We start from the raw sequence: 15559 nt of genomic DNA on the forward strand, positions 1-15559 counted from the left end.
TCGTCTTCCTTGCGAACGCACATTTCACTTCGATCTCACAGAATCGTGACTATGGCAATGTCTAATTATTCAGAAGATGAAGGCTGGCACCGGCTTTGCTTCGGTGCCACGGCTATTTCTAGTCTTGCTTTGCCAAAGCTGTGTGTGGGTTGGACTTTTCCAAGGATTGTCTAGCAGTGAACCACGTTGAAGGAGGAAAGAAAATTCGGCTGTCTACTCTACTCTCTATAATGTCGTCGCTCTTGCAAGCAGTGCTTGGTAGCGCTGCCGATGGCTGGAGAAAAGATATATAGAGATATAGAGATGTATAGTTATAGAGATATAGACGCGAAGTCGCACCTTTTTTAACTGGTTTCTGAGGAAAGCAAACGTTATACTAAGGGTCGCCCATCTCGGAGGCCACCCGAAACTTGCTCTAAGAAGAGAAAGAGAGGAAGGGGTGTCGTTAAGGCACCTCTCGCCGGCCTTCGAGATGGCCCGCATCCGGGTGCGCGGAACACTGAACGCATAGTTTGAGCACCGACCGCAGAGGCCGATCGATTCCCTGCCGCCTTTTTCCGTCGAGAGGACGACCTCAGCCTGGCGTTGGGGCATTATCATAGTTTTACTTCGCCCCCGCCCGAAATGGAGTGGCCTACTTTGTGGAGGTCTCCGAAAGAATTTCGACCACCTTGCGAAATCTAACGCGCTCTGACATCGCACAGCACATGGGCGCTTTTGCGTTTCACTTCCATCGGAACGCTGAACTTAGTAATCCAGGGCGGAAACAGCGAGCGAGGGACGACGTTACGCAAGAGCTGAGTACTTTTTTCCGCGTAAACTTCAGAAAGTACCATGCGATGTGGGCGGCTGCGTTCGGGAAGCACTTCAACGCCAACGCGAAAAGTCAGTCGCTGAACATCTGACCCAAGTCACCTTTAGCGCAGTATCTTCATTGTAAAGTGCACCAAAGAATTAGTTTCCCCATAAAAAAAACGCGCTTCGCAGAATTTCGCGCATTTTGCTTTCGCCATTAGTTATCTAGAGCGTGACGTTAGGAGTATTGATTTCTGCCAGGTCATCTGCAGCTTCCCAGTGATATGTCTGCGCTAGCGTAAAGTTGTCGTAAAGGGAGAGAACCTTTCCTAACTGAGTGTCGAGCCGGCTTTTTAAAAGTTTGAATCCCGTTCGGCGTCCTGTCTTGTTGGTCTGGTGCAGAACCATCTCGATACGGTCGCTAACTTTGGTCTGAACTTGTTGAAGCGTTCTTAAAAAGATATGTGGAGTGAACTTGCAATCAAATATTACAGCAGAAAAATTCATGGGGAGCTCATGGAAGATGCTCTTCAGTACTGAGTCGTCCGCAACAGTGCCGAGCATCTGCTCACTGTCGCCGAGATTCAAGTGTTAGCCCACGGTAGCACATGCAGTGAAGAACGCAGTGACCTCTTTAAACGCTTTTTGTTGCGCAGGTACTTACGCCTTCACCGAGCTGGAATAATAAGCAAGCACAGTATGAACGGTGACAGCACGCTTCGATGCGTAGCAGTTACTGCTTATCGATAACGTCTTTCTAAGAGCGAAATGAGCAGTGCTGACAAGTGGCCAACAGAAGCGTACACAATTCCAGTGCATTATATGGACATGATCCCGGTTGCTCAGTAGAGCACGAATGTTAGGGCCCTGTGAGGCAGAGCAAATCTGGCTTTTTCCCACCCCCCAAGACAGCTTTTATTTCTAAATGAGATGTTTAAAAAGTGACGTCGATACGAATATAGAGGTCTGTCGCGTGAACTGCGCAAACTCGACTGGAGTTTGAATCATCCGCTGGTGCTTTTTGCTAAGTCGAAGCCTCCAGCAGTGGTGGCTAAGTGTTCAGAGCGCTCGATTGCTAAGCACGATTACAGTTGCACCGAACGTGGAGGCACTGCAATCGAGGAAATCATTCCAACCCAACATAACGCTCTTTCTATGTGACGTATTCTTCTTCTTGTTCATCGAGAGCCATGAGGCATGCTATTCGAATACAGTAAATAATAATGGCGACGATTATCGCCTGATCATTGTATGAAACTATTGCGGGAGAAAGACGCCGGGAACTGTGTATTCGCTATCTGAGCGTTGCTTTTATTGGTGTGTAGCTTTATTCAGTTCGATCCAAATGCCAACATTGTTTTACTCGCAAATGCGACGCTGTCGTCAATAGTTTGCATGGTGTGGGGCTGTGAAGAGCTGCTTACATTCCAGACGCAGATCTGAGAATTGTAGAAGAGGGCACAACAAGACATGAAACTTATGTGTCGCATTACATAACTGTTTAAAGCTCAGCTGTAAGCCATGTACTCTCTCTAGAACGCCCCGAGATTATCCAATGCACGAAAGCCAAGGGCAGCAGTAACTTCTAGGCCTTCAAATTCGGGGCAAATGGCCAGCCTGCAAAGAATGCTTTAAATAGATTGCCCTAAAATAGGCGCATGTGCCATGTTAATGTATGTAGTAATAGTGTTACCCTTCGTGCCGCGGAATGTTTTGAACGCGACATGCGGTCCCTTCTTGAAAATGAAAGAAATTCGTGAAATTTCTTTCCGGCAGTGTACATACCTGCAGACGATTTAAGCTAACTACCACAATTTTGTGTGGCTTCTTTTTGGTATTGTAATTCCAGTACCTGGTACTTTCAAAGGCTTTTAAGTTACAAAATCTGGATATACTTGTTCCACCACTTGTACGAAAATTTCACTTCCTTCTTGAGGGGTTTTTCAGCGAAAATAAAAAATTTATCGAAAATTGTGCCACCGACTCTTTTGCATTCTGTCATAGGGGAGGGGGGGAGTGGATGTGCTACCAAGGAAAGTAGTTTATATGCGTTTATCCAATGTACAAAAAGTATGACAAGAGCGACTTAACGCGCCGGAAGTCGTAGGATCGCAAGTGGCTTTACAGCTTTGCAGCTCTGCAGTTCCTTACTGTATGAGATACTATAGGAAGTTAAGGCCATGTTTTATTGTTCTACAAAAGAAAGTGTATCGACAATATTTACGCCCTTCGCAAAGACACAATCGAAACACGCCTCGCGGAAATTTCTTTTAATTATTCTAGCGTCCATTCACTGATTGTGTAGCTTAGGCATCCAGAAACACACGGACTCCAAGGACTGAAGCTCAAGCTCAAAAGCACAGACTAATGGGCGAGTTGGTGTTCCATTGCAGACCACGTGCGAAGGCACACGATCGAAGACAAAGTCCCTGACAACATGACCGGTATTTTGTTTCCTGCCTGACTCTCTTTTCAGTAGTGTGCGCCGGTACCTCGTATGCAAAAGCTCAAGTTGTTTATTTATGTCTTCATTCTCTAAGCTGAACACCTTACGGCATAGTGCATAACCTGTCGCTTCCACGAAGAATATCTATACAGAGGGGAGGTTCCTGTGTCACTCTTTCATTTGCGCGAACTAATTCATTTGTACAATCATGCACGGGTTAGCCTCAGTCAGGGCTTACAGCGCTTTCATGAGGTATGAGTAGCTTTTTAACGACATTTGTAGTATCATCAGCAGGATTTATTTTTTGTGGTGAAGCAGCTGCTGAATTTTATATGCTTAAATATATTAGTAATCAAGATTTGTGTAATCTGTTTCGGCCACTCGGTTTCCTTCGCCATGCATTTCAATGGGATATAAAATCGAACATTCTCAAGCGAGTACCCAAGCTAAGTATTTTTGATTATCGAAGGAATAGAAGCGAATAATACGCATTCTGCACTGTTATAATCGTGTTCTTCGTGTGTCTCGTTGATGAACCTGCCATGACAGTGTTTCTGATGACGCCCAGAATTCTTCCTGCTTCAATGAAGGAAATAATTTACAAGTTCACACACATTTGTGATGATTAATTCCCTCGCTCACTGAGATTCCTCACTTCGTCACCACTTCATTAGAGTAAATGCGCCCTCTATAAGCTGTAGTAAGTTGGCTAGCGCTCTTTATCCGTTGGCTCTTAGTGCTTACCATAGCCTTCTGGGATGTGTGCTCGAACGGTTCTGAGAAATTCAGGTAGGTGTAGTAAGGCGAGCTCTGCAAAAAGAAATAACGAAAACATTAAATAAGGCTTAATTATCTTGAATACTGAATCTTGGGGTTAAAGTTCCCATACAAGGGCGCAGTGCAGCCATTGCATAGTTATAATCACTACAGTTCTCATAGCTTGCCTCAACATGACAGCCACGTGGAATTTAAGGTTTGATAGTTGGAAGTAGCCTGCTGTATAGTATTAGCATCGGGTGAGGTAGGCATCGCAGCTACTGAAGCGACAGCCTTTGTAAAAAGTGTGCAGCCCAGGAAGCTTGCTTCTGAGCCACACCATGGGCATGTAATGCATCGTCGGCGTTGCAAATGACCTGAAGGTAAGATTTCTTGTCCTGCCCAGTCTTTCGAGTAGGACTTGTGCGACTGCCACAAGAGGCGGCTAATTAGCCGGCTTAGACCACCTCTGCTCCCAACTTCTTACAAAGGTTGTGTACTTGTTTTACAACTCATTTCGTCACCTATGTGAAAGTTGTCAGGATTACTTTTCAGGCGCAATAGTTCGACAGCAGCAGCCAAAAGCAGGGACCAACACTGCACGGCTACCAGAATTAATACACCGTCTTTTGATACGCAAAAGCTTCCCTGCAATATATTTCGTCCATGCCGCTAAGCTTGAAGAAAAGACTGCAATTTTTCATGCACTCGAACCTGCGCGATTATTCTAGTAGGCCATGAATCTAATATTTTCCTTTTACAATTCCAGTTTTTCATTTATACTGGCGTCTGCTCATGGTTTAGCGAAATGAGATACATTTTTCCTGCATCTAAAACTGGAGGCGTAATCGACATTTCAACTGTGAGGTTAATGCATCCTGCAACCGCACAACCCCGCCAGAACCAACATCCCACTCAGCTGAAGTACTATTATCTCAAATTGGTCATGTTAGCTAGGCTGCTACTTCTCATAACGCTGAATTTCTTCCTGTGCTGCTTTATTTTGTGGCGAAGGGCTTTCGTTTTAAGCAACTTCTGCCCAGCACAAAGAGGTCTATGAAAGAAACTTTATGAAGTCTACTTGTACACTTCTCTGGCGCACAGGCGCTGGGTGAAATCAATTTATTTTTGACGGCTGGTTCCAAAATGTGATAGATGCTCACCAGTCCTTGTCATGCTCACAGACAATAAGTTAGAAGAGAATAACCTATGGTTGTTTCTCGGTACACTTCGTTATGCTTCGATGACAGCTTATCCTTACTTCGGCAAGAGCATGATGTTTATTTCTTGCAAGAGTTAAGATGAGAAATTGGTTTCCTGAGGTGCTCGACTACTATTCCACGCGGACTTTTATGTGTACGCACCTTATTCTGCAATCCCGAAATTAGGCAGTCGGCTAGCTGGAAATGGAGTAGTCAAGCGTCAGTTGTGGGCTTCTCACCGGAACGTATTTTACGTCCATTTTTATCCCGTGTTCTGTCACCATAATACAGAACTTTTACTGCCACTGCCCTACACAAATAGCGGTGATGATTAGATTAAAGTCGGATCCAGCCTACCGGCGAGTCTTCCGCCGCCAGGGTCTCACGATGGCTCCATTTTAGCCACGCTGGTTGCTTTTTTGTGAGGTCACTCTCCACTTCATCTAGTGCGGCTTCCTTTCATTGAAAGATGTGCGTAGAATAAAAACAGCCTGTCTGAATTCAGAAGAAACAACGTGAAATTGTCTAACTAAAACAGCAGGAGACTCCAGTACAAACAGCTAATTCCGTTTATTCGCGATAAATCGCTCCCGCTCTCGTGCGGCCTTCGGTGTAATATGTGATCTTGCTAAGCGTGCGAGGAACGCCGAGAAATCGTGGAAATATTGCGAAAAACTGAGTGAAAAGCATGATGCTAATTTTTGTAATCTACACACCGTAGTCCTGCATTATCGCGTACTTCTGTGCCAGTTATTCAATAGGTATAATCGCAGACAATCCCCCTATGTACTATAGTCGTGTCAATTGCTACATTCGTGAATTGCTTCTTATGGTATTAAAGCGGTAAGTAAGGATGCGTTCCTGACGGCTGAAGTCCATCACCGAAAAGTACCAGCTGCCACCAGGGAATGCACGCATAATCTCGAAAGAACATCATGTGATTGTCGCTTTCCGCCTTTAAGTGCTTTTATACTTTTATGCGAAGCATATTACTAGAGCTACACTACAGCCCGTCGAGCGCGGCGGTGGAGCTACCATTGACCTTCAGCGTGACCACGTGACACCACGTGACAACATGACGTCACAGCAGAGGAGAGATGGGCTGCCGGCTCGCGCGGTCGGCCGCGGCGGTGGAGGCTCCACATCAGAGGCGCTGCAGCTGACCACGTGACGCTACAGCAGCGGTATAAAGCTGAGCTTGCCTCGCTCTCCGGGCACTTACGAGGCGGCCAGGTGTTGGGATGCCGCCTAGAAGCAGGGCTGATTTGAACGAGAAGCGAAAGCTTCAGCGTGCCACAGAGACCGGTGAAGAGCGGGATGAACGCCAACCAAGGAAACCCATGTATTACCAAGCCTAGCCATCAATATTGCTACGGGTCGACGCAGAGACGATGAGGCAGACGAAGTGAGAGGGCGCTTGGCGCGTGCTCGGGCTCTGAATCCTGCGCGGTGGCTTGTGTCTTGGCGTCCGGTGCGCCCTGTGCTTGTGTTGTGTTCAGTGTGACTGCACCAGTGTTCTGCGGGGTGTGAACGTCTCCTGCCACGTAACATCTTGGTGTGAGGTGCGGGTTCCTCCTCGTCATCTCGGACCCTGGAGCATCGCCGCCTTCTGCTCGCCTTCGTCGTTGGCCGAGGGGACCTGGACTCCGCCGCCGGCTCAACCCGAGCCCGACCAGACCAGAACCGACCAGCCGCTTTCCCCAGCCCCGTCCCCAGCCCCGACCACACGACACGACGACCAGGACCAGACGAACTATGACCCGACGACGACCCGAATGAAGACGGCACCCCCGCCCAAGCTGTGCGGCGAGTCCTCCATCCCTGACCTTCGGCTGTGGGCGACCGACCGCTGGACCTGAAGCTCCAGGGACAACCGTTCATCGGATCATCTCGTTCATCTTGGTGGCAAGCCTTTCATCTTCTTCTATCCTTTGTGTTCATGGTCATCGCCACCTCATCTTCGAGAATTTAAGCCATCGATCGGGACGATCGCTCGGAGGACCCGGGTAGTGTTACGAAGAAGAAGAGGGCAGTGGCGCGGGACGGAGCGCTCGCGCTAGGCCCACGGCCATTAAACCATATTATCATCTGTCATCATGTCGTGCTTTTCCTTGGCTTGCCACCTCGTAACATTTGGTGGAGGTGCTGGGTACCTTCTTCATCCCGGTCCCGGAGCTTAGGAGCCTGCGGTACACCGAGGTCTTCTGTGGAGAGCTCACGGGTTCGCACCTCCCGGCGCTTCCCTAGCCTGCCAGGTATGCCCCGACGCTGCCGCTCTTCACCGCACCGCCCCAAGCCCCGACAACAAGACACGACGACACAACGACCGCCGCAACTGCCCTGTGACCCCACTCGCCGCCCACATGAGAACCCACATGAGACCCAACGACCTACGACCCCACTGAACCGAGACCGCCGCCACTGACCAGAGAACCCATTGACCACTGACACTCACACGAGAAACAAGTAGCCCAGCCCCTGCCGTTGGGTGTGTCCACGGGCCTCGACGTTGACTTCCAGAAACCGGTGGCTCCTCACTCTTCGTGGACCTGGCTTCACACGCTCATCATCTCTTTCATCGTGACGGCAAGCCCTTCATCTTCTCTTCTTTGTCCATACGTTCTGCCACGCCCATCGTCACGTCTTGCTGGTCATCGTCTGTGGCATTCTTCGAGTTCGCGCGATCGGGACGATCGCTTCGTGGCCCCGAGTCATGTGACGGACTAGAAGACGACGAAGCGGGCAGTGGCGCGGGTAGGAGCGCTCGTGCTAGGCCCGCAGCCATTAAATCATATCATCGCCATCCATCATGTCGTCCTGTCTTCATCGGCTTGCCGTCACGAAACATTTTGGTGGAGGTGAGGACTTTCCCCTTCCTCTCGTTCTGGCCTATTCCATCACGGAGCTTCGCAGCGGTCGCTACACCGGGACCGCTACAATGACGCAGCCCGGTGACTCGCCAAGTCCCACTGCCACTACATTCATGGTCATGGCTCATCCCCGTGACCCCGACATCTTCTCCGGTGCCTCAACTGAAAACGTCGACAGATGGATCTTGATGTATGAACGCGTCAGCGCCCATAACAGGTGGGACCCCACCGTCATGCTGGCCAACGTCATTTTCTATTTGTCTGGCACAGCGAGGCAATGGTACGAAACCCATGAAGACGAATTAACGAGTTGGGACACCTTTAAAGAAAAGCTTCGCGCTCTCTTCGGACCTCCGGATGCTTCGAAGCTCGCAGCCCAAAAACATCTCGACTCGCGTGCTCAGTCCACCTCTGAAAGTTACATCACGTATATTCAAGACGTCCTTGCCTTATGTCACCAGGTTGACAACTCCATGTCGGAATCGAAAAAGGTGGGCCACATCCTAAAAGGGATCGCGGACGACGCTTTTCATTTACTTCTCTGCAAAGGCAGTGATACCGTGGATGCCCTTATTAAGGAGTGCCGTCTCTTCGAGCAAGTAAAGAGCCGGCGCATTTTTCCACAATTTCAAAGACTTCCCCATACGGCCGCCACATCTTCGTGTGTTTTGCAGCAGCCGCCAACTAGCCCACCTCCAACTTCGCCTCTCAACATCAACGACACAGTCACCCGGATCGTTCGCCGCGAAATGGAGGCCTGTGCACCTGCGGCCCTCCAACCTACCATCCCCAGTCACCCCTTGCCCGATGTGTCCCTTATTCAAGCCGTCGTACGAGAGGAACTCGCAAATTTGAATCTCTCACCTGCCATCTGTTCCATCGGGAACTCTAGCGTCCGGCCACCAACCAGGAATGCTTACCGTCCCAGGGCTCCGAACTTTCGTCGCTACCGAAATCCAGCAGAGTGGCGCACGCCTGATGATCGCCCCATATGTTTCAACTGTTCCTGTGTCGGTCACATTTCCCGGCACTGCCGCAATAGATGGTTTCCGACTCCTCGCACCGAGCTCTCCTACGACAACCGTTCAGATATTCCCCGCCGTTTTCCGCCCCGACCACCTCATGACCAATCAGATTCGGCCAACGATCTCAACAGCTCCCGACCCCGTCGTTCTTCCCGCTCTCCATCTCCACGAGGCCGTCGCTTCCGATCCCCGCAGTCCCTTCGATCATCGGCTGCAGCCTCATACGACCGCTCTGACTTGGAAAACTAGCTGATGCAGCTCCCGGAGGTGACGCTGCATCCACGACCAGGCCCACAAATCCTCTACAGACCTCCCACTTGAACCAACTAGACGTTTGTGTTGATGGTGTTCCCGTGCGTGCGCTTGTCGACACTGGAGCGCATATCTCTGTCATGAGTGCACAACTTCGTCGTCGTTTACGTAAAGTTCTCACGCCAGCTCGGTCTCGAGTGCGTGTCGCGGACGGCGGAACAGTTAGTGTTGACGGACTCTGCACTGCACGCGTTAGTGTTGCTGGCCATGACCTTCCGGTGCAGTTCAATGTTTTGACCCCTTGTTCTCATGACCTCATCCTCGGCCTCGATTTCCTATCAGAACACTCCGCCCTGATAGACTGCTCGCACGGCATCCTCCACCTCGATCTCCCAGCCATCGATCCTGAACCCTTGCCTTCTCCCAGACTGTATTCGCCCGACCAAGTTTCTCTGCCCTCCCTAGCCGCCTTATTCGTTACCCTACGTCCTACCTCATCAGTCGCCGATGGTGACTACTTAGTCGCCCCTATTTCAGATGTCTTGCTGCACCGCAACGTTGCACTGCCCCATACTGTCGCTACAATCAGGGGAAACAGTGTGTCACTTCCGTTAATCAATTTCAGCTATTCAGCCCAAGTCCTTCCACCTGGCATATGCGTGGCAACGTTCTCACCTATTGGCTCCTGCCAAGTTGCCCCATTGGACACTACCCATGCATCAGCTCCTGCAGCCCCTGCTCACGATCCTACTTCGACTGACGCGATCACGGCAATGATGCCCACCGATTTGCTCCCTGCCCAATCTTGTCAGCTGCGTGCGCTTCTCGAGTCCTATTCCGACATCTTCGACCTCCATAACAGCGCCCTCGGCCAAGCTCTTACAGTTACGCACCGCATCGACACCGGCGATGCTCCTCCTATCCGCCGCCGACCATACCGGGTCTCCCATGCAGAACGACAGGTCATCCAGGCGGAAGTGGCAAAAATGCTGGAGAAGAACATCATTGAGCCCTCTCACAGTCCTTGGGCTTCACCCGTCGTCTTGGTCAAGAAGAAAGATGGCTCGTGGCGCTTTTGTGTGGATTACCGTCACTTGAATAAGATCACTAAAAAAGATGTCTATCCGCTTCCTCGAATTGACGATGCCTTAGACTGCCTCTACGGAGCCAAATTCTTCTCCTCCATAGACCTCCGATCTGGCTATTGGCAAATTGCTGTGGATGACCAGGACCGGGAGAAGACTGCGTTTGTTACTCCTGACGGCTTATATCAGTTTAAGGTTATGCCTTTCGGCTTATGTAACGCCCCAGCCACTTTCGAGCGCATGATGGACTCCTTGCTGCAAGGATTTAAGTGGTCCACTTGCCTGTGCTATTTAGACGATGTAATTGTGTTTTCGCCCTCGTTTTCGTCCCACATGGGCCACCTTTCACAAGTTCTTTCCCTCTTTCGCCATGCCGGGCTGCAGCTCCACTCTTCAAAATGCAGTTTCGCGCGTCGCCAGCTCAATATATTAGGCCATGTCGTCGATGCTACGGGGGTTCGTCCCGATCCAGACAAGATCCGAGCAGTAAAAGACTTCCCAGTACCCCGTTCGAGCAACGACGTCCGAAGTTTTTTGGGCCTTTGTTCTTACTTTCGTAGATTCATTCAAGATTTTGCCGACATTGCTCAGCCGCTCACCGATCTTCTTAAAAAGGATGTTAGTTTTTCCTGGGGGTCCTCCCAAGACCAAGCCTTTGCCCACCTTATAAGAAAGCTTACCACTGCACCGGTCTTGGCACATTTCGATGTGTCCGCTCCTACGGAAGTCCGTACTGATGCTAGTGGCCATGGCATCGGTGCAATCCTTTCCCAGCGTCAATGCGGCACACATCGTGTAATTGCCTATGCTAGCCGTCTCCTATCCCCTTCCGAGAAGAACTACTCCATTCCCGAAAGAGAGTGCTTGGCCCTCGTCTGGGCTGTTGGCAAATTTCGTCCCTACTTATATGGCAGGCCTTTCACAGTTGTGACAGATCATCACGCACTGTGCTGGCTTTCTTCTCTGAAGGATCCTATCGGTCGCCTCGGTCGTTGGGCGCTACGACTCCAAGAATATGACTACGCTGTGATCTACAAGTCTGGCCGGTTGCACAAAGATGCCGACTGTCTCTCTCGTTACCCTGTTGCCCACTCTAATACTGTGACGAGCGCAAGCACCATTGACCTGTTCTCTGTAACTCCGTTTACAACTATCGGCGAAGAACAGCGTCGGGATGCGGAGCTTCTCTCCATCATCGATCGCCTAACGTCCGCCCCAACCGACCCTTCACTGAACCGCTTTGCTCTCGTTGATGGTATTTTATACCGCCGGAATCTTCAACCAACTGGTCCTGACCTTCTCCTCGTCGTCCCGAAGCACTTACGCACAGTCGTTCTCCACGAACTTCATGACCTCCCGACTGCTGGCCATCTAGGCGTTACTCGCACGTACGACCGCATCCGCCGTCGGTTCTTCTGGCCTGGCCTCTACCGCTCCGTGCGCCGTTACGTTGGTGCTTGCGATGAGTGTCAGCGTCGCAAGCGCCCTGCCTCTGCTCCCGCTGGCTTTCTTCAGCCCATTGACATCCCTCCGGAGCCGTTCTACCGTATCGGCTTGGACCTTCTCGGCCCATTTCCTGAGTCCACTTCTGGGAACAGATGGGTTGCAGTCGCCACAGATTATGCCACCCGGTACGCGATAACGCGTGCGCTCCCCACGAGTACTGCCGCTGATGTCGCCGACTTTCTTCTTCAGGACGTCATTCTTCATCATGGAGCACCCCACCAACTGCTCACTGACCGTGGCCGCACCTTCCTTTCCGCAGTGGTAAACGACATTCTTCGCGCGTGCTCAACTAAGCACAAGTTGACGACCGCTTACCACCCCCAAACTAATGGCCTCACTGAGCGCCTCAATCGGACGCTCACCGACATGCTCGCTATGTACGTCTCCTCTGATCACCGAGACTGGGACGTCGCACTCCCATACGTTACATTTGCATATAACTCCTCCCGCCACGACACTGCCGGATACTCTCCGTTTTACCTCTTGTACGGCCGTGAGCCTCAACTGCCGCTTGATACATTGTATCGGCCGTCTCCTCCCGCACATTCTGAATACGCCCGTGAAGCCATTGCCCATGCTGACCATGCTCGCCAAGTCGCCCGCTCCCGCTTGCAAGCCTCCCAAGCTTCTCAGCAAGAGCACTATAACCGCCGCCACCAGGACAGTGCCTTCTTGCCTGGGTCCCTTGTATTGCTCTGGGTGCCTTCTCGCCGTGTAGGGCTCTCGGAAAAGCTTCTTTCTCGATATGTGGGCCCGTATCGCGTGCTGCGCCAAGTCACAGCCGTCACATACGAGATTGAGCCTGCCTTCACCGAGTGCAATTCCCGTACTCCACCCTCCGATATTGTGCACGTGTCGCGCCTTAAGCCCTACCATCTACCCTCTTCTGACACTCGCTGAGCCGCACCGCGACGGTGCTTTCACGCCCGGGGGTCATGCTACGGGTCGACGCAGAGACGATGAGGCAGACGAAGTGAGAGGGCGCTTGGCGCGTGCTCGGGCTCTGAATCCTGCGCGGTGGCTTGTGTCTTGGCGTCCGGTGCGCCCTGTGCTTGTGTTGTGTTCAGTGTGACTGCACCAGTGTTCTGCGGGGTGTGAACGTCTCCTGCCACGTAACAATATGCTTCGCATCTGACTAGGCTTAACCTTAGCTAAGCCTCAGCCATTTTTTCTATTGAAATATTGCATCTCTATGCGACAGCATTCAGCACACTTGTCATCCTACTCAGTTTGAAAACGACAGCCTGAAAATGACACTTCCGTACCAAAGGCCGCAGCAGTGGCTCAGTGGTTATGGCACTCGGCTGATGATCCGAAAGAAACGGGTTCGATCCCGGTCGCAGCGGTCACATTTCGATGGAGGCGAAAGAAATGCAGTAGGTCTGTGTACCGTGCGACATACGCTATGCGGGACGCCTGCTTAAGAGCTTCCGCGATTTCAACCAACTGGGATTCTTTAACGTGAACTGGTATCGCGCACTACATAGTCCTATGGCATTTCTTTCACCTCGACCGAAATATGCCCGCGCGACCGGGATCGAACCCGCGTTTTCGGGTCAGAAGCCGAGCGCCATAACCATTGCGCTTCCGGATTTGAGGGCCCGTCGCGGTGGCTCAATGGTTAAGGCGCTCGTTTACTGGACCGGAGTACCAAGGTTCGAACACGACCAAGGCGGCCGAGTTTCCATGGAGGCGAAGTGCAACAGGCGCCCGTGTGCTTGGCGCTCTCAGTGCACGTTAATGAACCACAGGAGGTCGATATTTCCTGAGCCCTTCACTAAGGCGTCTCTCATCGCCTGAGTCGCTTTGCGACCTCAAACCTCCATAAATCTGAACCTCTTTCGGACCATAAGCGATCACTAACCAAACTTTCATACCACCCTTCTTTTTATTGCGAAAGAAATACTGCTTGAACTTTTCTACCATCGATGGTCGTGGCGCCTCCTTACTCAGCGGCGCGTCACGTGGGCGTGTGACGTCACGAAAGACCGAGAGACGGGGCCCCAGCACGCGCCATCGATGGTGGAGGTACAGCATTACACGCCGGCTGCGCCGCTGCCGAGAGACGGCGCTCGCTAGAGCGGGATAAAGCGGGGGGGAGGGGGGGGGGGGGCTGCGCTCGTTGCAGTGCGCTATGTCGGATGATGTGCTGTGGCCAAGCGACGGAGCCGCGCCGAAGAAACAGACGAAGAACGGGAAGAACGGCTAGCTAAACAACGTGCGTGTGTAGCAGCCTGGCGGGCACGCCGGTCAACATCGCTTGATGCGGGTGCATCTACAAGTGCAGGGCCAAGTTTAATGAGTGGTGTTAACGGTAGCGAAACTATGGAGATAGCCAGTTTGGAGACAAGTTTCATGGACGCTCTTAATGCCGAAGATACTTTAATGGGTAAAGAATCTATGAATAGTATGGAACGACACATTTCAACATACCAGTTGTATAAACAGAGCTCCAGCTCGGGCCCTCGGCGCAGAGCGGCGGTGGACACGGCGGATGCGGGCTGAAACGGATGAAGTTGATTTAGCAATTTCTGGGCTTAACCAAGCTGAGCCTCTGCCAATTTTTTTCTGCTAGCAACCGGAGCGCTGTCAGCGCAAATTCATCCTGGTAAGTCTTGTTCCCGCTCAGTGCTCGGAAGCGCAGAGCCCGACAAAAAGTTGGAGGGAAGCTAAATTTAAAGCCTCGCCTTAAGTTTTGTTTGGTATACAGCGACGTTCAAAGTGACTCAGGCTATGAGGGACGCCGTAGTGAAGGGCTCCACATGTATCCACCACTTTGGGTTCTTTAACGTGCACTGACATCGCACTGTTCACGTGCCCCTAAAAGTACGCAGTCAAGAAAATTCGACCACCGTGGCCGGGATAGAACCCACGTCTTTCGCAATGTCATTAACAATATGGATCACATCGTCAAAGTAGCCGAAGAGTTCTACACAAATCTTTACATTAGCGAATGTAATCAGAACGTTACTGAGAAAGTCTGTAGAGGACAGCAATGAGACATCCTGCCAGTAACGAAGGCGGAAGTGAAGAAAGCCTTAAGAGCCATGCAAAGGGCGAAAATAGCTGGTGAGGATCAGGTAGCAGTAGATTTGTTGAAGGACATAGGAAAGACTGTGTTAGAGAAACTAGCCACCCTGTATACGCACTGCCTTGTGACCTCCAGCGTACCAGGAGCTTCGAAGAACGCTAATATTATCTTTATTCATAAGAAAGGAAACGTCAAGGACTTGAGCATTAAAGAGCGATCAGCTTACATCCCCTTGCCTACAATGTACTAACGCTATAAATCAGGTATTCACGCTATCAATCACATATCCGCGCTATCAATCAGGCGATAGAGAAATGCCCACAATATAATCAACCGCTATATATAGCCTTCACTGATTACGAGAAAACGTTTGACTATGTGAAAACGTGAGCTGTCATGCAGACACTTCAGAATCAGGGTGTAGGAGAGTGTTATGTGAAAATATTGCAAGATATTTATAACGATTCCACAGCTACCATAGTCCTCCATAAAGTCCGCAATAAAATTCCAGTAGGGAAAGTTGTCAGGCAGGGACAAACGATCTCGCCAATGCTATTCACCGCCTGTTTACAGCAGGCAATCCCGTGGCCT

At 50.9% G+C, this 15559-nt stretch overlaps 1 protein-coding gene across 1 annotated transcript in view; it reads right to left on the reverse strand.

Annotated features, from left to right (window-relative positions):
- Positions 1-2116: 2116 nt before the first annotated feature.
- The window catches only part of LOC149328411 (uncharacterized), a 51402-nt gene continuing 37959 nt past the window's right edge, over positions 2117-15559 (reverse strand). Inside the window, exons 5-6 of the mRNA XM_089562206.1 lie at positions 3986-4051; positions 2117-2234 (exon numbers count right to left, since the gene is read on the reverse strand). Of these exons, the coding sequence (XP_089418332.1) occupies positions 2127-2234; positions 3986-4051 (174 nt within the window). The 3' untranslated portion in view covers positions 2117-2126. The remainder of the gene's footprint in view (positions 2235-3985; positions 4052-15559) is intronic.

Source organism: Amblyomma mixtum, chromosome 9 (genome assembly GCF_055824585.1).
Source record: "Amblyomma mixtum isolate Tamu chromosome 9, ASM5582458v1, whole genome shotgun sequence".
NCBI classification, from domain to species: domain Eukaryota; kingdom Metazoa; phylum Arthropoda; class Arachnida; order Ixodida; family Ixodidae; genus Amblyomma; species Amblyomma mixtum.